Here is a 25,956-nt window from a genome sequence, read left to right on the forward strand (position 1 = left end):
TGAGATGGCACACCTCGTACATTCTGCTCGGAAAACACGAAGGCATTGACAGAGGACTAAATTATGCACTGAGAGACGTGGAGGGTTTCTTTGCGCTATCAGCAACAGTGGGATCGGTCCCTAGTATTTAAAAAGCAAGAAGCATTTTCATACATACAACTGAAGATGAAGGCTTAACCTAGGAGAATGCATCCAACAGGATCACAGAAGAACTCGGAGTATGCAGGCAAGTTTTTCCTGGCATTAAAAACCATCAGCATTTTTGGCGTGGTGGCTATCTTACCACTTCATGTCAAATATGACTATGACGAAGTGAGCCATTTATTTGAGTGATCAACAAGGAATGAATGCATCCCCTGGTTCCTAACGCAGGAAGCATCTAGTTCAACACGTGACAGGTGCTTCACACAGGCTGGCTGCTGACAGCCCATTTTACTCAAGAAACATGATTATATGAAACACTTACTGAGTGTACCCAATAAGTTACGAACATGACTTCAATGTCTAATAAACACAGTATGAACATGACTTAAAAAATAGTTCATAGAGTTGTTATACTTCCCTAAAGAAAACCTGTAAACATCTGGTGAATGTCTAATGGTAGAACATTTAAAACTGGCCAAAAAATGCCCAGGAAACGTTTGGCCCTTCGGCACCCAAAGCTCCCAAAATATAACGTTAAACATCTCTGCTAGAGGGATTTCAGTAGTCTGAAAAATTGCATACCTGAGTGGCTTCAATGCTCTCTCCTAAATTTTAAGTAAGTGCAAGGAGTTTCAACACTCAGGAATTGCATAAGTGTTTATCTTTCCTCAAAATAAAACATTGAATGATATAGAGGTAGCATAACTTACTAAATTAAGTTTAAAATGAAAAAGAAAAAAAGCAAGGTTATTTTCAATAGTCTTAATAGAATTATTACAAGTATTGAAAATCTCACAATTCAGGCTTTCTTCTACCTTGTTTTAGACAGCACAATATGCTCAGCCCCCCTTTTACTATAAGGATATCGATGAGTCCAGGCACCCTTTGGCCCTGTAGCATCTATTGCAACATCAATTAAAGAATCTGGAGTCACCCATCTCAGGAAGATGAGGAAGAGAAAGTTGAATACAGCCAACAGAGCAAAAATGTAGCCTGTCACGGGGCCACAGTGAGAGATGAGTCTGTCCAGCCGTTTGTCCATGGGTAACACAGCTTCTCCTGCCACTCGGTCATACACCTGGCGGGAGAGAACCAAAAATGAGCACATCGCAGGCTGCAACAAAACGACGACCTGCACAGGTCAGGAGTGCTTTAGAGATGTAAACAGGAAGCTTTTACATTTCACTGCTGTTACAGTGATGATGTGATAAATGAAGCTGCGTACACTAAGTACTGCCATTTGATTCACTTATGGATGCCTCCTCTGGACAAATCACTGGGGTGTTTTTACCCTGGGACACCCAGATGAATCTACCTCGGCCCCTGTGCCCTAGGGGATCCCCAGCAATATTTAACCAACTAGGAGAATTCCAAAGTCCTGAGAAGCTGGAATGGCTTTGAGGGCTGCCTCTGTTGAGGCTGTGTTTAATTCAGCAGTGACTTCCAAAAGCAGGACTGGCCCTTTAGGACTCCTTGATTCAACTACTACCAGAAAGTTACAATCTATGGGTTCAGAGAGGCTCTTCTCTCCACAGCCATGAGAGGCTGAGTTGCTGTGCACAGGCATGGAGAAAATCGAGACATTTCATGGATGCCAAATAAAAGGAGGGGAAAGGGATGGGGGAAATTTGGGTAGATGGGACAGGCCAAACACTGGCAAATAAAGTTCACTGCTGAGAACTGGTAATAGACGGCTTGCTTTTTTAAAGAACTGCTAAGCACTAAACTCTGAAATATTCAAAAAAAAGCTCTCTGAAGTTACTTCAAACACATAAAATGGGCCGGCCTTCGTGTTTTTTTAAGTGCACTTGGGCATTACCCGTGCTCATTCTCACGTTATCAAATCTGTAAACTATCTCGTTTTGACCTCAGCAAAGTTCTGATGTGCAGAGCAAGTTCTAAAGATCAATGGTCTCTGAAAGGTACAGGCTGTTTTTGTCTAGCTCCTCTACCCTGAGGACATTTGGAATACATTTTAGTTAAGAGTTATGTCGAGCATTTTCATACTGTCCACAGGGTTCTCGGGGCAAGAACACTGGAGTGGTTTGCCATTTCCTCCTCCAGGAAATGGAGATGGTTAGATAGCATCACTGACTCAATGGACAGGAACTTAAGCCAACTTCAGGAGACAGTGAAGGACAGGGAAGCCTGGCATGCTGCAATCCACAGGGTCACAAAGTGGCAGACACAACTTAGCGACTGAACAACAAATGTCAAGCATTACACTGAGTGGTGAATTATAACTGAAAAAGTATCTTTTCAGCACAAACGCTGATTTAATTTGATTAATTTTTCTAAATAGCAGTTAAACTAAGGAGTTGAAAGGGATCAAACATCCTGTGTCAAACAGGTAGAATTAAAAGAGCAACTAGAAACTCACCCGTACGTCCACCTTTATTTCTAGGTCAGTTAACTTACGATCTCAAGTGACAAAATAATACTTTGCTACTATGGAGAGAATGACAGGCTTGACAATCCATTAGCGATAAGGATTCACTTTCTTCTTTGCATGTATACTATAAACCGTCATAGAGTGTAAAACTGAAAACAATACAGATGTTCTACTATTACTTTAAGCGTAACTGAAGGAAAATTTGTGGTTTAAATAAAAGCCTAATTCGCTCCTTTAACATAGACTGAAAAACTATCACCATAATTCTTTGCCCCTGAACTTGTTATGTATAACAGGGCAAACTTCCGAGGTTTACATGTTGATCAAAAAGGTAAGGCACAATTAGAGCTATGGTTTTCAGTCAGGGTGGGCCTCACTAAGAAAATCTGCCTAACCAAATATCCCTGCCCACCACCCCCGAATTCCACCCCTACCCCCTCGCAAAGGGTCTTGTGAGAATCCAGCAGTGGCAGGGGCGCAGGAAAATAGAATCAACAGAGCCTGAAAGGCTCCTGAGACAATTCTGCCATGCACTCCCAGAAAGCACTCAGTGCTGTGCCCCAACTGCCACAGGAAAACAAGGCAATGTAGTTATTTCAAACAGGTGGAGTCACTGGTGGAGTTAACTTCTAGAAAATATCTCAGGGTTATTTCAGTCAAAACTGTTTGTTAATGCAAATATCTCATGTTTCAATAGAAAATGTGTATGACAATTTTTGGAGAGTTCTTTTGCACTTCCATTCAAATACGGGCTCACCTTATGTATGGGAATTTACAATTTAAGCCAGTTAAGACTCTGTAATGACCTAGAGGGGCTGGGTGGGAGGGAGCGGATATATGTATGCGTATAGCTGAATCACTTTATTGTATAGCAGAAACTAACACAACATTGTAAAGCAATTATATTTAAAAAAAAAAAAAACCACCACAAGAAAGCCTTTCTGCTTGCTCAGCTCTATCTAGCTCCCAACTTTGGGCTAGAAACTAGCAGCTCCACTGAATACAGGTAAGAGTACCCAGCACTATCTTCTCCAGGCTCCCAACCAACCGTCTTTCTGCACAGTTTCCAAATACTAAGAAGCACAGCATTTCCATTCAGCTTGTTATGTTGTAATAAGAGGCAGGAGGCAGACGAAGTAATGAGAGGCAGTTAAACAAGGACGAAATTGAGTAGAATAACTGAAGTACTGACCTCAAAATAAGGAGGCATTTCCCACAACTGTACTCTCCTGCCTAAGGACATTAACCTATTTCCTGCACCTGTCCTTTTGGAAATTCTCTACTGCTGCTTTCTATTTGTGATCCTACTTACATTTGTCATGTGTATTTGGAATTCTAACTTACTATGTTCCCCATCAGCCCAAAGATGCAAAAATCTCCTTTCAATTAAAGAAAAAAAAAAATCACAGCAGCTAGCAAGAGCCACACAAGTTTTGGAAGTAGCCTGAATTAAATATTTGTAAGTTACAAAGTTGCCACAACTGGCCTAAGCAAAACCAGGTATTTTCCAATAGACCTATATGCTTTAGAATTATAAACAGCCTCAAGAAAATGTCTAAAAGTAGATTTTAATACTAGTTTTGCCTCTAATTGTTGTAACTTCTAGAAAAGTCTGTAACTCTTATATGGCCAGTTTAATGAAAGGTCTAGATACTGCATTACTATTTTTCAGATGTCAAAGGCAATGATCTGACTAGAAACTTAGCCTAATATATACAAAAAGAAGTCTCATTTGGAAAGAGACTTCATAAATTTAAGCAATAGAGCAGAAATGGTAAACCTATATAAAAGAAGTAAATGTGTATGTGAAGCATCAGGTAAGAATTCCAGACACAATCTTCAAATACCCTTCTCTAGCACGTGACGTACTTTTTCAGTTCTCTCTGCAACGTTCCTCCAGGTGTAGAAAGTCTTTACAATGTTATGGATATTTTCTGGAGGTGGCAATGCTCCTGACTTCAGTTGGAAAATAGCTTTTTCCAATCCCTCACACAAAGATTTTACAGAAGGCTCACATAAAATGATAAGATTTTCTGGAAGTACTTCAGGAATTCCACCAACCCTGGTACTTACAACCTTAAAAAGAAAAACAAAACAAAACAAAAAAATGTGATCCACCAGAATTCATCTCTCAGGTAAACAAGCAAAACCAACTTAAAAAAATATAACAGACTGCATCTGATTATTTTTCAAAAGACACATGCAGAAACCCCAGCAATGTAATAAGCCCTCCAAGCTTTTTACCTGTAAACCACAACTGGCTGCTTCCACAATCGCCATGCAGAATGCTTCCGTAAGAGAAGTATTAAGAAAAATATGTCCTTGAACTAAGACATTTCTAACATCCTTGTGCTCTAAGGCTCCCAAGAGACGCACTCTGATGTTTGAAACAAGAGAAGAAAGGGGGGAGTAACAATCATGGTATAAAAGAAATACCATTCATAAGCTTCTAACCTTTTCCATCTCAAAAGACTGGTATCACCCAACTCTGATCTAAAAGTCATATAAAACTGTTTGGTTAAAACTCATAGAGCTATACATATTTCTAACTTTTGTCACAGATCAAATTTCATCCTCTCCAAAATTAGTTTGCCTTCCATGAAAATATTAATACACTTTGATGAGTAAATGTTAAAGTATCATTTCTAAATAGGAAAATGTCTCTTTTAAATTGAGGCTTCACATGCACACAGCTCACCTGTTATCTAAGTTAACAAGGAAGAGAAATGTTTGAATCTGTATATGCAGAGCAATTTACATGATTTGGGCCGTGCTATTTAAATCACAACTCAGTGTGGCTTGAGAATCTGCAAACACTTCCAATCAAAGTAGTTGTTTTTTTGTGCATTCTTGGGTGCCCCAACCAGTTTCTCCTAAAGTCAAATAATACTGGGCTAAAAAAAAAAAATTATGAATACCCTATCTAGGGTTTCCCATTTATATCATTTTTTTAAAATAGGCTTTGCATTACTTTGTTTTATCAAGTACATGTAGCAGAAGCAGCCCACTTAATGCAGGCACGAAACCAAAACCAAATTTAGGTAAAAGATTATTTTCTCACCCAAGACAATATGGAATCCATCAATACCTGTCATGGAGCTGGTATCTTTCCCGTACTTCTTCCAAAATGATTCTCTTTGGTCCCTCTCCTCCAATTATGAATTTTAAATCAGGATATTTCTGACAGAGTTCAGGTATTATACCACTAAGTAAATCGGTCCCTGAAAACGTAAAGTTGAATGTTGGAGATGTTAATAATTAAATTTAAAGTTTTTATCAGAACTGAGAATCCACTCACTTTGAAAAGTATTAGCTTACATAAGCAGGGAAACAAATTCCCTTAACCCTTTCCTAGAATGGTGGAATCACTCACAAACTATCAGGGGTCCCCCAAGAATTCTGAAAGATATATACACTGACACCATTGTTACCTTCTACCCACTCAGTTTGTAGACTATTCTGTTTCGAAAGTATTCAAGTTATTCACCTGTGACTACACAACGCCTGTGACTAAAAAAGGCATTAGAGGTAGCTAACATTTCAGTTAAATTTTTCTACAGAACTGGAGAGCTGACTGGAGATCTGGGTCTTGTTCCAGCCTTTGTACGAGCAAGGCCTTTGACAATGGGAAAGTTTCCTGATATAGAAGACGAAGAGACCACTGTACCTAAAGTCCAAGGTCTCTTTCAACCATAAAATTCTACTGAACTGTGATTCTACCTCCTACTATAGGAAAGGGCTAAGCAGCAAAACATAACTGCTGCCTCCATTTTGTTAAGAATGCAGTTTGTACACAGGATTTTGCAGCGAACACTATGGTATTAGCAAAATTTATAAGAATAGTCCATCTAAACCTGTGATAGACCACTTGCCCCAAATGACAGTGGATGAAGGTGGAAGGACCTCATGTGCCAGATCATTATAGTCTATAGAACAAAAGGGTGTATCTTGGTCCTTTCTTTCCTTTTAATGAAATACTTTCTCATAATATGTAAATACAACCTCAGGTAATAAAAAGCAGCAAAGTAAATTATGCTCTACTAGTCTGAAAAGTAGCTATACAAAGAGACAGCAGTAGTGATGTTTCAGAATTTAGTTCATTAACAATGGCAAACCACACACATTCAAAAGTAAATGTAAAATAAGCCAATTAAAGCTTAAAAAAATGCACACAGACACATACACAAGAACTGCACTTCAATCAATCTTCCCAAATATAGGCAGATTAATTATTAAAAAGATGGTACAAGAAATACTAAAGGTTCATTTTAATTAAATAATTCAAAGTAGGATTAAATAAACTGCTAGTATTTTCAAAATATGACTGCATTAGCAAACTCACATGTGGCATTTATGAATTATGAAACCTTCTCATTAAAATCTTAGCTGTTTCAAGTGTATCATCAAGCCCATCAACTAGATTTCTAGATAAACCAGACGTTTTACTGACTTCTAACAATCAGCCTCCTATAATTCCTTCCCCTCTTTCTTCTAATACAAAGGTTAAGAATCCATTCTTTAAATGAAAAAAAAAAAAAACACAACATATAGAGTAATAATCGGAATTTCTACCAACAGCTAACACTGAGTACTCCCCACAAATAAAAAATGCTCTGGTACCTCTACCAAGAGCCTAACGCAACGAAACACACAGGACTGTCAATTGCCATATTCACACAAAATGGGCAAGAAAACTTGATTCAAAGTTCTTTTAAAGCATAGTCTAACAGTATTTGAAAGAACTTCCTGAATCTATACCTAGGATAATGGCTGGGCTGAGGATGGAGGGAACAGGAGACCTTAACTTGAGAAGGGCTCAACTCAGGCTGGTTACCTCTATTACTTACTGTGTAACCTGGGTGAGTTACTTACCCTCTCTGAGATTCAGTTTCTTTGTTACATGCAGATAACATCTACACTCCAGTTGGGAGGGTCAAATGAGGTACTATACCATGCACAGGCTTTATCAACTGCAGAATATAAATGTAAGTCGTCATTACCACTAGAGCAAGAAGTGGGGCATGCCTGCACATGCACAGGAGCACTGTGAAACCCTGCCTAAGGGCAAAACAGGCTCAACAGAAAAGGAAAGAGGCCGGCCAGGAATCCTGGGGGGTAGGGACTTTGATTTATCCTCTTACTTAATACGTTTCAGTGGCCTTTGATATCTGGTCCAAATGAACACCTCCTAAAGAAATTAATTTATTAATAATTAACAGGCCATTAATATAACTAATCTCTTTGGGGCTACAGATATGGCTGTTCTGTCTTAGAATGTTACTGGCAAATGGAGAGGGTTTGATAAATTTTTTTTTAAATTATTGAACTGAGAACAGGAAAGGCTATAGCTGCTGTTGGTTAGCTCAGCTGGTTAAAATACCATGATTAGTGAGGTAAAGGTACCAGGTTCAATCTTTGAACAGATAAGTTAATTCTGCTATGATCCTTGACCATGTATGCATCATATTCTTTCTTAGCTGGCTATGTCACCAGGGTATATTATTTGCTAAAAAGCAAAAAAAAAAAAAAAAAAAAAAAAAACAGGCATAAACACATCACCAATATCCCAAGAGGGATTCAGAACACAGAATGCTGCTCCATTCACATCTTCTTCAAGAATGAAAGCATGTCACTGCTTTCACCCCTCAAAACGCAGTTCAGTGGTTTTCTCACCAACCTCGGTTTATCGGATCACAGCAGACTAAGACTGTCCATTCCTAAACCATTCTGACCAGGGCCCACATCTGCACTCCCCAGTGCACTGGGGCACTTCGGATCCCACTGCTGAGCTGCATGCGTACCAGGAATCAGCTGCATTTCTCCACAAATCTGTTCGATACCAACTGCACTTGTTACTGTATTTGGCTTACCTAATAGCACATAAACGGACAAAATGAGTTTCTGTGAAGCTAAGCTGAACAGTCTGAAACGTTCAGTCAAGACATAGAAAAAGTCCTTGTCAGATCAGGGGGTATCCTGAACCACTGTGTAAGATCAAAAACAAATGGAAAATCCAGAGGTACATCACTTCACATGCCTTTAGGTTCTCATCACACATGAGAGACCCAAATTGGCAACTGTTAAATTATGCTTCTTGAAGGTAACTGTGCAAGAAAGATGATTCAGCTCAAACCAATGGACCAGTACTCTTAAGCCTACAGGCCTACATCTTATTGGCAATTCAGTGCATGGTAACAGTATTTTGAGTAAATTCAAATATTTAAAAGGGTGGTTACATATTATCTTTTTAACAATTCCCTACTTTTAGTGACAATTTTGATTGCTGACAATTGGTTTTCCGATACCATCCAGAAGACCATTTATGTTTTGAATAACCGGACTGCTTCGGACTTGGAGTCAGCGAGGCTGCGGTATCCGTGAAATGCTGCAGAGGCACTGAAACCATCCTCTCTGGCCACAGCAGACCCTTCCCGAGTACTTTATAGGAACCATCACTGAACCTCACAAGATCACCACTGTTGCTCGAACCACACAAAACGAAAAAAGTGAGACTCGGAGATGTTAAGTAGCTTGTCATCGATGACACAGCAGGACGGAACCAGGATAGGATTTTGGGCCATCTAACCCCACTTTCTTCATCACTTACCTGCCAATACATTATTGTCTTATCTACACTGAAAGGAAATAAGCAAGCTACAGAACAGCAATGTGCAGAACAAGCTCACTGACTCTGAGTAAATGAATTAAAAACGACAGGAAAGCTATAAATCAAAACATTCATTAGGGTCATCCCTGAATCACACGGTTACAGCTGATGTTAGTTTTCACCCTTGGGATTTTCTTAGCTTTCAAAATATCTGCAATGAAAAAAAAAGGGTTATGTGGTAGGCTGGGCCCTGTACTTCTCACTGTATATGTAGGGAAATTTTCAAAAGACCTGAACTATTAAACAGCATCAGGTTATTGTTATTCCTTTAATCAACTATTAAAACATCAAAGGTGGGGGGTAAGGGTAGGAAAAGTATTTACCACTGTTGCAGAAATTTCTCCTTTAGGATGTATAAAACATATTGGACCCTTGTTTACTATATTTAACACAGAAGTAGTTATAAAACCGTAAAACAAAATGAGAAGCCCAACAATCATTATAACACAGATATTCAACAGCTTTCTACAAGGAAAAAAAGGCTGCGCGGTACAATCGTAGCTATCATTTCATTACCTTTTCTGTAAACAAGTCTGCTGACAACAACAATAGTTATTATACTATCATGCCTTCTAAATGGGTCTGGAGTGAAGTCAGTAGGATCTACAGCATTAGGAATGACGGACACTATTTCAGGATTCAGTGCTGCTCTTAGCACAGTGTTTTCCTTACTAGTGTAAGAGACACAAATTATGTGGTTTGTGTCACAAAGAGACACAGTTAGAAGCTTGTTTGTAAGCACCGAGCTGACATCAGCAAATCCGAAAAGGGAATGGTCCGTGAAGACTGTCTGGAGGCCCATTGTCTTGGCGTGGAAGAGGGCATCATGGGCCATGGCAGAAAAGGAACTATGTGAATGGATTATCGTGACTCTCTCCCGAACAAATATGTACCTGAGCAATGGCAGACTGTGAAAGAGGGTCGTGGCTGTAGATTGGTTGTACATGACTTTCAGAGGCAAGTAATAGACTTTGAGGCCATTAGTGAGGTAACGGATGCCTTTGCGATTTCCGTAAGCGTGGGTGACAATTATGACCTTGTGCCCTCTTTCAATCAGGCACTGAGAGAGCTGGTAAATGTGACTTTCTACGCCTCCCATGTTTGGGTAGAAAAAGTCCGACACCATGCATATATTATGGGCACAGGTCCTAAATCTGTGAAGACTTCCAGGGATGACACGGGAGAGTGATGCTGAGGAAGGCTGGCCACGCCCACCTCTTCCTCTATAGGCCATGCTGAGACGGTTTAGGCATTAGTCCTTAGAGCAACCCAGTTAAGATAGGTGTCCTCTAGTACCTGAAAGAGAGAGTAGACAGGATCTCAGCTCAGAGACAAAATGCATTCCGCACTCCAAATCCGGACATACATGTTTTAATGTTAATGTACATCTGTTAGCTCTCTCCCTAGAAATAAAACATACAATGTAGTCATGCATTTGACAGCATTTACTTGCTTACCATTTACTGTGGGCCATAGAACAAAACTAGACTCTGCAATGGTCCTCATACCTTAATTTTGATCTAAGAATACCACTACACATAATTTTAAATAATTTTTGTTACCAAAGTATAATAATACTTTGCCATACTAACCAAGCAGTTTATCCAGACAATTAGACATGCAACTCTTTACAGAAAAGGCTTGCTAACCTCACTTCAGAGTTTAAGCCATTGACTCAAAGAATCCCATCAAGTTCTCTAGTATTAACTCTGTGGTTTACATTAGAAATATATCCGGAGTAAGAACTGTCTTTTGAGAGCAACTTTCTAAAGTATCACTTGTAGCACATGCCAGACCTCACTTTCCCCTTCCTTATTCAAAAATGGTGATAATCAAACCATTCCTTTCATTTCTTAAAACTTTCAGTTATGTACATCTTCCCTCCACGAATGACCATTTCTTCAGTTCGGAATCTAAAGATAAAAACTAGAGATGGGCTGGATCTGGGGCCATTTTCTACATCTGAAGCAGGAAATGTTCAGCTAAGGGGTCCCCGAAAACATCAGTGCAAAATGCGCACTAAATATTCAATATGACCACAGAGTCTTAGATTGTTAACGCAAAAGAGAAAGCAAGTGAAACTCATTCTCAGCTTTTACAAATGAGATTTCCATGCCTCAAGAAACTCAACTATACAATGGGAAGCCATTCTAAAGGTCTGAGTTTCTGATTCACCACAAACTCAGAAAATGCAAAGCAACAGCTTGTGCAAAGTCTATTCTCTCCAACAAGGTCATCTTTATTTTAAACACAGTCTCAGAAATAATAAGTGTTTGTTGAGCTGAATTTACTAATTAAGATTCAATATTACCAAATCAAGAGATAAGTTTGTACTGTTAAGTAACTTCAGTAAGGTTTTCTTACTGTGGTTTCTCACTTAAACCTGAATTTCCAGTTCCATTCAATTTTAAAAGATGAGTGATAACGCAAACAGTGAGTAAAGCACCAAATGAAATCATTTAAAGTTCTGTCACTAATCTGCAATGTTCTGTGAGCAATCTGCCTATCAGGGTATCAAGCCTAACACCTTCACGGCATAAAAGCGCAACAAACGGTACAAGCACAAAATCTTAAGATTTTAAACCTGAAGAGAAGCTTGGAGATCTAGTGAAACAACTCTTTTATTTTCCAAATGACAAGTTGAGCGATCTGTCCAAGGTCCCCACTCAGCCACTTAAGTGGCAAATGCGAGATGGCCGTAAAATCCACAGCCACAGTCAAGGAGTCCCTGGACAGTCATTATCAGCAGACTTCTGAGAAGCCTTAGAGTAACCCGGGGGGCGGGGCGGATTGGGGTCAAGAGGACGGTGTTTCCAACCCACCCCTGGGCGCTGTCCCGGCTTCACTTTCTGAGGTCGCTGGGGAGCGCCAGGGCCAAGGAAGAGATGACTCCGCCTCAGTCAGCGACCCCGCGCGATCAGGGGCGGTCTCGCCTGAGACGCCAGAAAGTGAGCAGGAAACCGAGGCCGAGGGTCTCGGGGTCGTTCTTCCCGCCCGCCTCAGCCGACAGGGAACCGGCTACAGTGCGGCCGCCTCAGCGCACCCTCAGCCCCACTCGACTCCCGAGCCCCTCGACCCCGAGTTCTGAGCCTCAAGCTAGGTCGGCTTCGCCCCCTCCATCACCGGCTATGCTCCCCTGAGGACAGCCCAGTCCCAATTGGAAGATGGAGAGAGAACCGGCGACGGGAACTCAAACGCGTACTTACCAGCAAGTCCCATGGCCGCCAGTGTCCGGACCTCCCGCGGCTGCAGCCGGAGTCCTACCCAGCAGCTCCGAGGCACCAATCAAGGGCGTCCGCGAGCGAGCACCGCACCTACAGGACAGCCAATCAAAAAGAGAAAGTGGAGTCACGCGCAGGAGCGACTCCCCACCATCAGCGTGCGATGTAACGTCAGCTCGCGCCTACACGTGTCACCACGATGTTCCGGAAGACTTGTTTTCTCTGTACTGAAAGCAGTAATGCTCGGTTTAACCTTTTATGTGAACTCTTAATGTTGCGATTCTCTAAAAATCGGCCTTGATCTCTTGCTACACAAGCAACCCACCAGGACTCTTCAACCGGGTAAAACCAGCACTCCCCAGCGTGCCTCGCAGCGACCCATTGGCGCTCCTGGGAGTTGTAGTCCCATGGCCTTTGGAGGCGAATCCGAACTTAGAAAACTCACTCCCAGGATGCACCGCACGCCTAACCCGAATCTTGCGAATGGTCAGCTGAGTTCGCGCCGTGGTTGCCTAGATACAGTGTCTCTTTGGACGCCTGTTCTCTCTGGCTTCCAGTTGGGGAGACTTTGGGCTGGGATGGCTACAGAAAGCTGGGGTCATGGTTGCGTTTTGTTTATTGTTTATCATCTCTGCTACAGAAGCTCCGCCTGGTTTTTACCATTCTGGTAGGATTGCCTGATGTAGTGAGTAAAATACACAAAAAGTCAAAGTTTTTAATAATTTGAATTTCAGATAAATAATGTTTATGTAAGTATGTCCTAAATATAGGGGACTTTACTAAAAAGTTACTCATCGTTTATCTGAAATTCAAAAGTTAACTGGGCATCTTGTATTTTATGTGGCAACCCTCCACTCTGGAGAAAAAAAAATTGAGACCTGAAATAGCAACTCCCACTCGGACTGGTTCAGCAGGCCATGGTGGTACTTGGCCAAGAAGCTAATGAATCACTGGGAGTAGTCTGATGATCATCCATCCACTCCTCACCATTGGTACATGGAGTTCCCAGCCGAGGAAATGCTTTCCTGAGCACCATCACCACCGTCTTTACCAGCACTCATTTTAAGCCTGTAGAAAGGCTATTCATCCCTGAAGATTGCACCTCCTTTCCCAAATCTCTAGAGGGAATTAAATCCTCCCTCTTGTATTTTGACAGTACTTTGGCTATATGCTGGTATAGCATTTATCAGGTGATATTCAAATTGTTTGCCTGTCCTCCTGCCCCACCCCTCCACCTGGCCTTCTTCCTCAGCCTGATCCTTGGAGACTTGTGTCTTCTTGGGATCTCTCATGGATTTCTTTCTGAAAATTGGCATTTATATTTGCTTGTTAGTAAGCAGAGGCAAGGTCTGCTCCTGGTACTAGAAATCAAGTAAGTTTTAGTTGTATTAATGAATTTATTTATTCAATGCCTGCACAATTTCTGACACATATATATACCCGATTGAATGTATTGAAGAACTGACTGATTTGAAAAGACCCTGATGCTGGGAAAGATTGAAGGCATAGGGGAGAAGGGGAAGACAGAGGATGAGATGGTTGGATGGCATCACCGACTAGATGGACATGAGTTTGAGTTTACTCAAACTTGGTAATGGACAGGGAGGCCTGGCATGCTGCAGTCCATGGGGTTGTAAAGAGTCAGACACTACTGAGCGACTGAACTGACTGAATGTACTGAAAAAATTCCAAGGGGTGTACCTTAAAAAAGTACAGGGAACTGATATAATTTATAGAGCACTTTGGCTGTAGACTTTGAAATGTATTAATGATTTAACTTTAATGAATAAGGCTCAAGTGGGAATAGATATTCTGCTCTGTGTTTATATTGAAGCATCAGAGAATAAAAGTTATGGAAGACTCAAGGATACTTACACAAGCTTAATAATTTGCAGTTGGTTTCCCAGATAAGACCAACAGAACCAGGTGGTACAGCACTGTTTTGGTCTTCTTTTTCATGTTTGCAATAGAAGGCAATGGCACCCCATTCCAGTACTCTTGCCTGGAACATCCTATGGGCGGAGGAGCCTGGTGGGCTGCAGTCCATGGGGTCACTAAGAGTCGGACATGACTGAGCAACTTCACTTTCACTTTTCACTTTCATGCATTGGAGAAGGAAATGGCAACCCACTCCAGTGTTCTTGCCTGGAGAATCCCAGGGATGGGGGAGCCTGGTGGGCTGCCATCTGTGGGGTCGCACAGAGTCAGACACAACTGAAGCGACTTAGCAGCAGCAGCAGCAGTGAGACAATAGGCTTCCCTGGTGGCTCAGTGGTAAAGACTCGGTCTGCCACTGCAGGAGACGTGGGTTCTATCCCTGGGTTGGGAAGATCCCCTGGAGAAGGAAATGGCAACCCACTCCAGGATTCTTGCCTGGGAAATCCCATGAACACAGGAGCCTGGTGGGCTACAGTCTATGGGGTCGCAAAAGAGTCAGACATGACTTAGCCCCTAAGCAACAACAATCAAGACAATAACTATTGGGTAGAAATCATGGAAAGTATAAGTGAAGGTTAATCCTCATTTGTTGATCTCCCGGCTTGCCACTGCCATAGTTCTTATTACAGTGTTTGTTGTTCAGTCGCTAAGTTGTGTCTGACTCTTTGCAACCCCATGGACTGAAGCACACTAGGCTTCCCTGTCCTCTATCTCCTGGAGTTTGCTCAAATTCATGCCCATTGAGTCGGTAATGCTATCTAACCATCTCATCCTCTGCCTCCCTCTTCTCCTTTTGCCTTCAGTCTTTCCCAGCATCAGGATCTTTTCCAATGAGTCGGCTCTTCGCATCAGGTGGTCAAAGGATTGGAGCTTCAGCATCAGTCCTTCCAATGAATATTCAGGGTTGATTTCCTTTAGGATTGACTAGTTTGATCTCCTTGCAGTTCAAGGGACTCTCAAGAGTCTTCTCCAGCACCACAATTCAAAAGCATCAATTCTTAAGCACTCAGCCTTCTTTATGGTCCAACTCTTATATCCATACATGACTGCTGGAAAAACCATAGCTTTGACTATACGGACCTTTGTTGGCAAAGTGATGGCAATTCTACTGTGAATCTTCTAAGATCTTGATGCCAATCAATACTCCTTCAAAAAACTTGAGTTATTTTCAAAGAAGAATAAATATTTTCTATTTTTATCATCAAACAATTTACCGAGTGCCTACTCTGTAAAAGGTTTTGTGGGGAATACAAGGAATATTAAACATAGTGTGTTTTTAAAACTTTTCATCTTTTTCAGCTTTTATATATTTTTCATCAATGGTAAAAAGCAATCCACTTTTCTTGAAAAGTTCTTTGTATTTTAAATACTGTAGGATAGGCTGACCTTTATAAATAGATATTAATAAAGGCATGCTGTTGCCAAGTCTCTGTGGAGGAGGGGGTTGAGAAAGCTGCAGGCTGTGCCAGTAAAGTTTACAGTTCCAACAAAGTCTGAAAACATTGAACATCATGTTCATCTCTGATCTAGGCACTTAACATTAAAAGGCAAATAAATCATGATTCTGTACACACTTCACCATCTCACATGGGTTGAGACTCCATTTTTAGTCAGTTAAACCTTAAGCAAAGGTCACCATTAAAGGCTATTTTCTAAAAGTCAAGAAAGTTGTAGCAGCAGGATGAAGAAGCTGTAAATCTGGGAATAATTCTAATTATAGTGTTCTGCCTAAATGTATGGCATCAGGGTATGCCTTTAGAGAATTTTCATGTAAACCAATAAATTAGACTAAAATACTTTCATGCAGTGGCTTCTGACTGCACATAATAGAAAGTGAGAGCAATCAGTACCACTGGTGTGTAAAATGACCTGTAGGTGTAGAAGGTATAAAATAAAAGTAGATATCATCTTCCCTTGAAATTCAACCCTTTGCAAATTTATATGTAAATGAGCTCTTGGACAATTTTGGAGTGGGAAGGCACCACATTTGTATTGAGAACCCGCTATCTATGTACAAGGCACAAGGCAAGGAAAAATTGGCATGTGCTTTATCCCCAAGAAACCAAAACAGTTAAGGAATATGTAAATATCTATGATAAAAGGTGGGAGGTGATAAATACTGCAAAAGAAATACAAGAAAAATACTGGGAGTTCAGAATATTTCTGGCTGCCAATGGAAGTAAAAAGTGCTCATGCAACTGCTGGGAGCAAGATTATTCCAAGTAGAACGTGACCAAGGTACAGAGACAGGCGCTGACTGGCCAGTGAATGCTGTTGTATAACTCCACAGGGGAAGAGAAGGGGAGGGGTTCATATGGGAGAAAGGTATCTCCAGGGAAGGCTGGAACAGACTGATAGAGGATCTTACTAAGGGAAAAGGACTTGATGTTGAGCCAGATTTACAGCCAAGATGACATTTTCAATTAATATTTTGAGACTCCTCTCTTCTCACTGTGCTTCAGAAAGAAAAATGAGACATAAACGAGAGAGTTCACATTATAGCTGTGGGCAAAAGAAGACCCTCAAGATTTCCATGTATCAGAAACAGAATCAAAATGCAGAACAGTGATCAGAACAAAGACAACACAGGTCCTGGGCTCTGTATGTGGAAACCCGAAGACACTGACCAGAGTTCAGCTCTTGTAGAACAATGGAGACTAACAGGTCTCTATGTGTGGCTAAAGACAGGAACCAACCCTGTGGGAGACTGTTACATGGTAGCCTTCAGTGAACCATTTTCCTATATTTACACCCTTGTCTAATCTCCTCCCACATCAACTCTATGCTTGGCCATGTGACTCGCTTGGCCAGTGGGACATCAGTAAATGAGATATAGCAGAAGCTCAATGAGTGTGTATACACTGGGGCATGTCCTGTTGGAACCTCTCTTGAAAGTTGACGGCTATGCTATGAAGAAGCTCAGGTAAGATACTGAATCATGAAAACCCCCTGGAAAGAGCCCTGGAGAATGAGAGTTCATATTGGCCATTTCAGTGGTAGATGAGTTTCCATTCACTGGTCACAGAATCCATACAATACTTCACTATCCACTAAATAATTATTAGGGACCTACTATATGCAAGACATTGTTCCCACACAAAACATTCAGTTCAGTTCAGTCACCCAGTCGTGTTCAACTCTTTGCGACCCCATGGACTGCAACACGCCAGGCTTCCCTGTCCATCACCAACTCCCGGAGCCTACTCAAACTCCTGTCCATTGCATTGGTGAAGCCACCCAACCATCTCATCCTCTGTCATCCCATTTTCCTCCTGCCTTCAATCTTTCCCAGCATCGAGGACTTTTCCAATGAGTTGGTTCTTTGCATCAGGTGGCCAAAGTATTGGAGTTTCAGCTTTAGCATCAGTCCTTCCAGTGAATATTCAGGGTTGATTTCCTTTGTGATGGACTGGTTAGATCTCCTTGCTGTCCAAGGGACTCTCAAGAGTCTTCTCCAACACCACAGTTGGAGTGCTTCTTCAGCGCTCGGCTTTCTTTATAGTCCAACTCTCATGTCCATGCATGACTACTGGAAAAACCATAGCCTTGACTAGATGTCTTTGTTGGTAAAGTAATGTAAAGTAACACGAAACATTCAGATCAGATCAGTCGCTCAGTCATGTCCGACTCTTTGCGACCCCATGAATCGTAGCACACCAGGCCTCCCTGTCCATCACCAACTCCCGGAGTTCACTGAGACTCACGTCCATAGAGTCAGCGATGCCATCCAGCCATCTCATCCTCTGTCGTCCCCTTCTCCTCCTGCCCCCAATCCCTCCCAGCATCAGAGTATTTTCCAATGAGTCAACTCTTTGCATGAGGTGGCCAAAGTACTGGAGTTTCAGCTTTAACATCATTCCCTCCAAAGAAATCCCAGGGCTGATCTCCTTCAGAATGGACTGGTTGGATCTCCTTGCAGTCCAAGGGACTCTCAAGCGTCTTCTCCAACACCAGAGTTCAAAAGCATCAACTCTTCGGCGCTCAGCCTTCTTCACAGTCCAACTCTCACATCCATACATGACCACAGGAAAAACCATAGCCTTTACTAGACGAACCTTTGTTGGCAAAGTAATGTCTCTGCTTTTGAATATGCTATCTAGGTTGGTCATAACTTTCCTTCCAAAGAGGCTAGGAGGACCAACCCCATGTCCAAGGAGCCGTGGCTGCGCGGGTGCAGGAGGGCCTAGAGGAGCTATCCCACATTGAAGGTCAGGAAGGGCGGCGGTGAGGAGATACCCCTCGTCCAAGGTAAGGAGCAATGGCTGCGCTTTGCTGGAGCAGCCGTGAAGAGATACCCCACGTCCAAGGTAAGAGAAACCCAAGTAAGACGGTAGGTGTTGCAAGAGGGCATCAGAGGGCAAACACACTGAAACCATACTCACAGAAAACTAGTCAATCTAATCACACTAAGACCACAGCCTTGTCTAACTCAATGAAACTAAGCCATGCCCGTGGGGCAACCCAAGACGGGCGGGTCATGGTGGAGAGATTTGACAGAATGTGGTCCACTGGAGAAGGGAATGGCAAACCACTTCAGTATTCTTGCCTTGAGAACCCCATGAACAGTATGAAAAAAAAAACACGAAACATTAGGAGTAAATTAAACAAAGTCCACCTCTTGTTGAGCAAATGACCAAATCCATTAAGCTCACAATTTTCATCCAACCCTTTCTTTAAATGCCTTTAAAATGGATTATTTGTGTCATCTCCTTTATCAGGTATCTCAGGCAGTATTTTAGTCTCATCCAGCTCTGAACATTATGCTGTCTAATCTGTTTCCATCTCCAAAGGGCCTCCCACCACACTGCTGTAGTCACAGATTTATGATCTGTGCTGTCCTATTAATGCATTTTCTGGCCCTGTGGCTCAGACGATCAGGGGCATCGTGCATCGCTGGCATTTACTATGTTTGCTTTAAGCTCTCTGGGCTTTCTCACATATTTTTATTTTGCAACACAATTTTACAAGTTGAAAAATTGCAGCTCACATTCCAAAGCTATTAGTATGACAAATATTCCTGTACAATGACCAGTGCACTCTAATAAGGCAAAAGGCCAGTTCCCCCACCTCCACCCTAAGAACCAGCTCCACCCCAGCCCAGACCCAGTCTCAGAGATCCAAGTGCAAGTCTCTCGGTGGTTATTGTGGAGAGTTGGGGAGAAAGCAGGGGGGATGGGTTTTGGAAGTAGAAAGCCAGATCTCCCATAGTTTTGTCCAGAATTCCCTATAATATTCCATCTAAATGGCAATTAGGAAGCCAGAGCCAGTAACCAAAATGTGGTTTGAGTTGATTTGGGGCAGATCCAGGAATCCAGTATAAGCCAAGAATTTTGCTTACAGTCATGTTTCTCTTTGGGGAAATAATCCCTTTAATGGGTCAAGGTCATTGTATTTTTCAAATTGTTTTCATTTATGGAGTGAATTAACAACTCTCAGATACAGGTGGATGAGATTATCTACCTGTTTAGCCCGAGAGGAAACTGAGGTGCCATGAGGTTGCTTGGCCTCATAATGCCATTAATTGGCAGAGCCTATCCTTCAGTTCATATCTTTTCTTCTCTGAGCTTCTACCTCTCTTTTTCTCCAGTGAAGATGAGCAAAGTGACTCCTTTAATTGTTCAGTGTCCCTGGACCATCTGCTGCCCCAGCTCTCAAGGGAATACTACTGCGGAGAGAGTTGTAGAACCTGGATGAAGGGACAAAGCAAGAAATTGAATCCTAATATAGTTAAGCAGCCACGTTACCTGTGAATCCTGTCAGAAGCCTGAGAATCAAATGGTACACCTAGAAGAAAGAAGGCCCATTGACATAAAGGTCATAAAATGTGGACAAGGGGAGCAGTGACAGGAGAGGAGTGATTGGACCAAGACCAGTAAATGATGAGGCCATGGCTGGGAGAATTCGGGAACTGCTTAGAACCCTGAGAGAGGAAGGGCAGGCATTTGAACCAGGATCCAACAATTCTATCATTTGGCTCCAGGAGAAACAAAAGGATTTTTTGCTATACTTGTTTATTGTTCTCTATTTATTGTACTGCTCCACCCTGAGAAACTTGGCTTACACAAGTTTGATCAGGACACAATTTCCAATTGTAAGGAGGTCACAGGGTAGTGGGGAGATAACATGAACACAACTATTTATCAAAGTGTGTAATAAATGTTGTAATTGTGTGTGTGTGTGTGTGTGTGTGCACGCGCATCTATCTACCTACCTATGCAAGAAGCTTGGGAGAACCTCAGTTTTTAAGTTTTTTGGCCAAAAAGCTTAGTTCTGCTAAAGCTGCTAAATTCCCTCTGTTATACCAAATTTTTCAGTAAAGTCTGTGCTGTCAACAAGTTATTTGTGGGAGTATTTGGGCAAAAAAAAGCAAAGGAAAAAGATTTGTGCTTCCTTCCTGGGTAGCTGTGGGACAAAGAGAAGAATCATATGGCTATGAGAATTGAAATATGAATAAGACCGAGAGTTGAGTAAATGCGGAAGCGTGGAGCTGGAGGTGGCTGGAAGAAACATACACCCCCAGAGATGTCAGGGACATCAGTGGGCTCTCCTCCTTCAAGTCAAGTTCAACTGGAGGTCAAGTCAAGGTAATCTGAATCTCAAAGGAAAGGCTGAAGTTCAGCTGATTTTTGAGTCACATTTATTCAACCTCGTTTAAAATCTTAAACCTTCTGAAAGCTAGTCCTTTGGTTTCCCAAAACTGGAATCTAGTTTTAGTGTGTTCATGTCTCTCCCACATCTCCCACTTCTGAATTCCTTTCTCTCTTTAAAATATTTTTTCTTTAGCATAAAAATTTACAGCAGTAAATTTACAGCATATTAATTAACACACAAAATTCTCTGGCTTGAATAAATGTGTTTATTTTCTTTAAATACACTTAAATATAAAACAACAGACAGTAGTTTGGTGAACTCAAAACTACAAGCTGGACAGTAATCAGATAATCAGTGCTGATCATATACATCAAGATCTGCATAAGAAAGAATCAAAACAGTTCACAAGAGAGTTGCAATTAGCAAAGGACTCAAAGACTATGCAAATTGCCTCATCTGCTCTGAGTAATTAATCACATGGTACCTGTCACTCCATGATGATCAAACCTTTTTCACTCACGAAAAAAAGGGGGGAGGGTAAGGGAGATTTCTTCCTCTCCATTCCCTGGTGTGCAGAGCATCTTCTGTTAGAAGACATTTGGCAGTGAGCCAGGGAATCCTCAGCTGTTGTTTAATGGAAGGTCAGTCGGGATTCACCATGGTACTATGTAAAACGGATTTTTTTCCCCTAACACCTGGAATAGTGACAGCAACTTCGCAAAGCAGCATGCTGTTTAAATGACATGGATGGGGAACTGGGGATCAAGGCTAACTCAAGGATTTTCTCGATCCTGGAGCCCATGGGTGGCCCTTTTCTCCTTTGGAAAGCGGCAATGCTTTGGACATGCCGGTTTTCCATTTGCACAGGTTCTGGGGTGAAAGGGGCATCTGTCCTCACAGCTGTTACAAAAGAAGATAAACATGAGAATTCAGAATCAAGGACTAAATTCTAAGGAAAAACTCTGTTCTGCTTTGATTACATTTTCAGAGTAAATTTTCCAGATTCATATTTAGGATGTCAATATAAAATCCTGGCTGGTTATCCCCCATGGTTATTAAAGCACAACTGCTAACTTCTAAGCATTCTATTCATCAGTAAATTTCTTGTTATATAAATCCAATGGCATCCCCTTCCTCAAAGGAAAAAATAAACATATGTCGATCTATATTAAGAGAGAGACTGAGCTAAAGAGTCAGCTGATCTGAAATAATTGTGTATATATCTTCAACTTTAGTTTTTGCTGAAGATCCATAAGCCAGCTACAGCAGACAGAATTTTCTTGATTTCACAATTAATCATCACTCTATATACTTACTCAGTTGCCAAATCTCTGTTTCATTATCAAAAAGGGGGCTTGGCAATGAAGAATAAAACTGGCTTAATAAGGAATCGCACCAAATCTAACTAGTATTTACTTTAAATGTCAATGGGTCAAATATAGGCAAAAGTGAAAAGCCACTCACCTGCAGGTGTCTGGGTGAAATATCTTGTGCTTCTGGCAGCAGCTCTCCAGACTCTCTCTGCACTCAATGCAGCTGCAGTTTTCTGGGTGCTGGATGAGGTCTCTGGGACATGGCGTTTTACAGACACACTCACAACGATCTTCATCAAACTTCATGTGCTGACCACAGAGAGCCAGTTCCTGGAGGTGAGTGTGATCTAAACCAAAACAGAAAAGTGGTCAAATAGCTGTAGCATGGAGAATGGGATCCCCAAAGTTGGTTGTATTCATTACATCATTGTAAAGTATCTTAGATTCACCCAATCTCCGTTTTTGTAGATTTTTGTCCTTAATATTTTCACAGAATGAAGGAGATTGATCTCTGATTTCACAATACTAACACAGAATTCACATGTTCTCTTTAGTTTTTTATAAAAATGTTGTAAGCTGAATATTTTGGTAAGATTTTTTTTTAAGATGTTTTAAGATTAAGATTTTTTAAGATGTCACAACTCAGAGAAGGCAATGGCACCCCACTCCAGTACTCCTGCCTGGAAAATCCCATGGATGGAGGAACGTGGTAGGCTGCAATCCATGGGGTCGCTGAGGGTCGGACACGACTGAGCGACTTCACTTTCACTTTTCACTTTCATGCATTGGAGAAGGAAATGGCAACCCACTCCAGTGTTCTTGCCCGGAGAATCCCAGGGACGGGGGAGCCTGGTGGGCTGTCATCTATGGGGTCACACAGAGTCGGACACGACTGAAGCGACTTAGCAGCAGCAGCAGCAGCAAGATGTCACAACTAGGTTGTGACTAGTTGAAAAAAGCAACTTTGCAAAACCAAGTATTAGTCATAAAATACAGGATGTCTAAGGACTGTGAGTCTACCCCTTCCCAGTTTTAGGTGAAGAATAAAAGGAGAGAACAGAAATACTAGGACATTGTAGAAATACACAGACCTTCCAGGCTATGGGTAGGTGTATTTCCTCACTGCAGGTCATAACTCTAGTATAAAAAAATATAACATGTCAATGTACTTTGATTCCACAGACATCTGTTGGAAGATACAGTTGGCTCAGAGAGGAGGTGCTGAGAAGTTTTTGACACACTTAGCTAACAGATATTTCTAGAAAATGTACAAAACAGTTGGATAATTAGTATTCCACCTCCAATTCTGATCAAGTTGAAATTCATTGGAAGAGACAGAACCTTTAGAAGAATCTGAAAATGTCACATTAGTATTCTTAAAAGGCTTGGAGGAAAGTTGTTTAGTTTCTTCCCCAAACATGCTTCTCTCCCACTTTGCCATTGTTATTCAGTTGCTAAGTCGTCTGACTCTTTGCAACTCCATGAACTTCGGCATGCCAGGCTGTTGTGTCCTTTACTATCTCCCAGAGTTCGTTCATACTCATGTCCATTGAGTCAGTGATGCCATCCAACCACCTCGTCCTCTGTCACCCCCTTCTCATCCTTCCCTCAGTCTTTCCCAGCATCTGGCTCTTTTCCAGTGAGTTGGCTCTTCGCATCAGGTGGCCATAGGATTGGAGCTTCAGCACAGTCCTTTCAGTGAATATTCAGGGTTGATTTCCTTCTGGATTGACTAATTTGATCTTGGCAGTCCAAGGGACTCTCAAGAGTCTTTTCTAGCACCACAATTCGAAGGCATCAATTCTTTGGCACTCAGCCTTCTTTATGGTCCAACCCTTACATTTGTACATGACTCTTGGAAAAACCATAGCTTTGACTGTATGGACGTTTGTCAGCAAAGTGATGTCTTTGCTTTTGCTTTTTAATAGGCTGTCTAGGTTTTTCATAGCTTTCCTTTCAAGGAGCAAGCATCATTTATTTTCATCTGGCCATTAATGATATTTCAAAATATTGTGTCGTCCAACCTCATAGGCTTAACTGCGCTGTGGTTGATGATCTTTGAGGGCTCATGTGGAATGGGTGTTGAAAGGCCAGATCTGGGGATACGCCATTCTGAATTGTATGAAGAGGAAAAAGGTAAGCTTTGTAAAGCATATCCCAGTGAAGCATGTGTCACTTTGGAACAAGATAAGACTAGATAGAAGCTCTGAAAAGATTTGCATGGATCACTAGGTGGCGGTAGAGATACTCTTAGAGCACTTCAGGCCAGCCCAACTCCGTTCCTGGATAGGTGATTTAGGGAAACAGTCTACCAGGTATTTGCTGAACTTCAGCAATGTAGTTGGCCATGGCCGACCTCAATCCTTACAGACAAGTTAAAACTAAGAGAAACGATATAGGAGAACTGAGTGAAGCAGTAACTAGCTAAGGGCGATACCCAGAAGTACTGGCTTTCAATTTCAATCTTAGGTAAGTTGATGATGGGATACCAATGTGTTAGGTCCTCAGCCTTGTTCCATTTATCATTTTGATCAATAAACTGATAGAATTTTTCCAAGTAAATTCTTGAATTTGTGGGTGTCTGGCGGAGAAGGCAATGGCACCCTACTCCAGTACTCTTGCTTGGAAAATCCCATGGACGGAGAAGCCTGGTGGGCTGCAGTCCATGGGATCGCGAAGAGTCGGAAGCGACTGAGCAACTTCACTTTCACTTTTCACTCTCATGCATTGGAGAAGGAGATGGCAACCCACTCCAGTGTTCTTGCCTGGAGAATCCCAGGGACAGCGGAGCCTGGTGGGCTGCCGTCTATGGGGTCGCACAGAGTTGGACACGCCTGAAGCGACTTAGCAGCAGCAGCAGGAGGAGTTAAAATCCAGAATCAGGACTCCCCCGCCACCCCCCCGCCTTTTTTTTTTCTTTTTTTGGTACTGTTAGTTTTCTGTTTTTGAAAACAGTTTAGTGCAATGGCCTAAATCTAACAAGATGAAATTGGACTTCAGTTCACTAACTCACATGTCCTCATTCAGGGAAGAGAAGTCATTGGAGAAAGGCAGTTGGCTTAATAGCCACATGTATGGGGGGGAAAAGTATTTAGTGAACAGTAAGCTCAGTACACGTCATGAGTTTGATGAGGCCACTTGAGAAGTGACTGTGAACTTGGCCCATGTCAACTGCATTGTGGAAGATGAAAATTAGAAATGATTGTGATCTAGGCTATCTCCTGCCTCTCACTTCCATCATTGCCACAACTTCCCAAAAGGTTCCCTTCATCCTTGCTTGCCCCAAGCCAATCTCTTCTCTTGTACACTGTCACTGAGTTGATTTTGTTGAACTCCTAACTGGTGCTGTCACTGTCCACTTGAACTAGTTGAGTGGTTTTGTTTTGTGTTTAATACCACATCCAAGCTCTGGGACACGATTCACAAGGTCTCCCATGAAGCTCCCTGGCTTCCTCTCTCATATCTACCCAGCCCCCTGTCTCTATGTCCTCACCATGCTGAACGTCTTCCAGCACCCTGATGTGCTGGGTTCTCTCCCTTCCAGCTCTGAGCACTCATTTTTCCCCCGCTCAGAGCATGCCTCTCTTTCTTCATTATTTTCCCTACTCTCAAAATACATGTATACCAGCTAGGTCCCTCTGCAGGAATTACCTTCAGCAGAAAGAAGCTGGCTCCCCCAAGGTTATATCC

General features: G+C 41.9%; 3 protein-coding genes across 4 annotated transcripts in view; all 3 read right to left on the bottom strand.

Moving 5' to 3' along the window:
- Positions 1-12,526, bottom strand: part of ASB11 (ankyrin repeat and SOCS box containing 11) — a 48,451-nt gene extending 35,925 nt beyond the window's left edge. Inside the window, exon 1 of the mRNA XM_055565478.1 lies at positions 12,410-12,526. Coding sequence (XP_055421453.1) covers positions 12,410-12,422 — 13 coding nt within the window. The 5' untranslated portion in view covers positions 12,423-12,526. The remainder of the gene's footprint in view (positions 1-12,409) is intronic.
- On the bottom strand, positions 293-12,545 carry PIGA (phosphatidylinositol glycan anchor biosynthesis class A). The gene is made up of 6 exons (XM_055565479.1): positions 12,410-12,545; positions 9,720-10,499; positions 5,625-5,757; positions 4,781-4,913; positions 4,406-4,612; positions 293-1,222 (listed from the first exon to the last, which is right to left on the bottom strand). Exons 2-6 carry the CDS (start codon positions 10,435-10,437, stop codon positions 956-958), a joined length of 1,458 nt encoding a protein of 485 aa, XP_055421454.1. The 5' UTR covers positions 10,438-10,499; positions 12,410-12,545; the 3' UTR covers positions 293-955.
- Positions 12,546-19,921: 7,376 nt separating this feature from the next.
- VEGFD (vascular endothelial growth factor D) overlaps positions 19,922-25,956 on the bottom strand; it is a 48,696-nt gene continuing 42,661 nt past the window's right edge. The window contains exons 6-7 of one of the 2 annotated variants that reach the window (XM_055565472.1): positions 22,418-22,613; positions 19,922-20,048 (exon numbers count right to left, since the gene is read on the bottom strand). In XM_055565472.1, the coding sequence (XP_055421447.1) occupies positions 19,973-20,048; positions 22,418-22,613 (272 nt within the window). In that variant the 3' untranslated portion in view covers positions 19,922-19,972. Of the gene's footprint in view, positions 20,049-21,139; positions 21,854-22,417; positions 22,614-25,956 lie in introns of those variants that run through there. The other variant, XM_055565471.1, reaches the window with a different exon arrangement.

The sequence above is a fragment of the Bubalus kerabau genome, chromosome X (assembly GCF_029407905.1).
Source record: "Bubalus kerabau isolate K-KA32 ecotype Philippines breed swamp buffalo chromosome X, PCC_UOA_SB_1v2, whole genome shotgun sequence".
Lineage (NCBI taxonomy): Eukaryota > Metazoa > Chordata > Mammalia > Artiodactyla > Bovidae > Bubalus > Bubalus kerabau.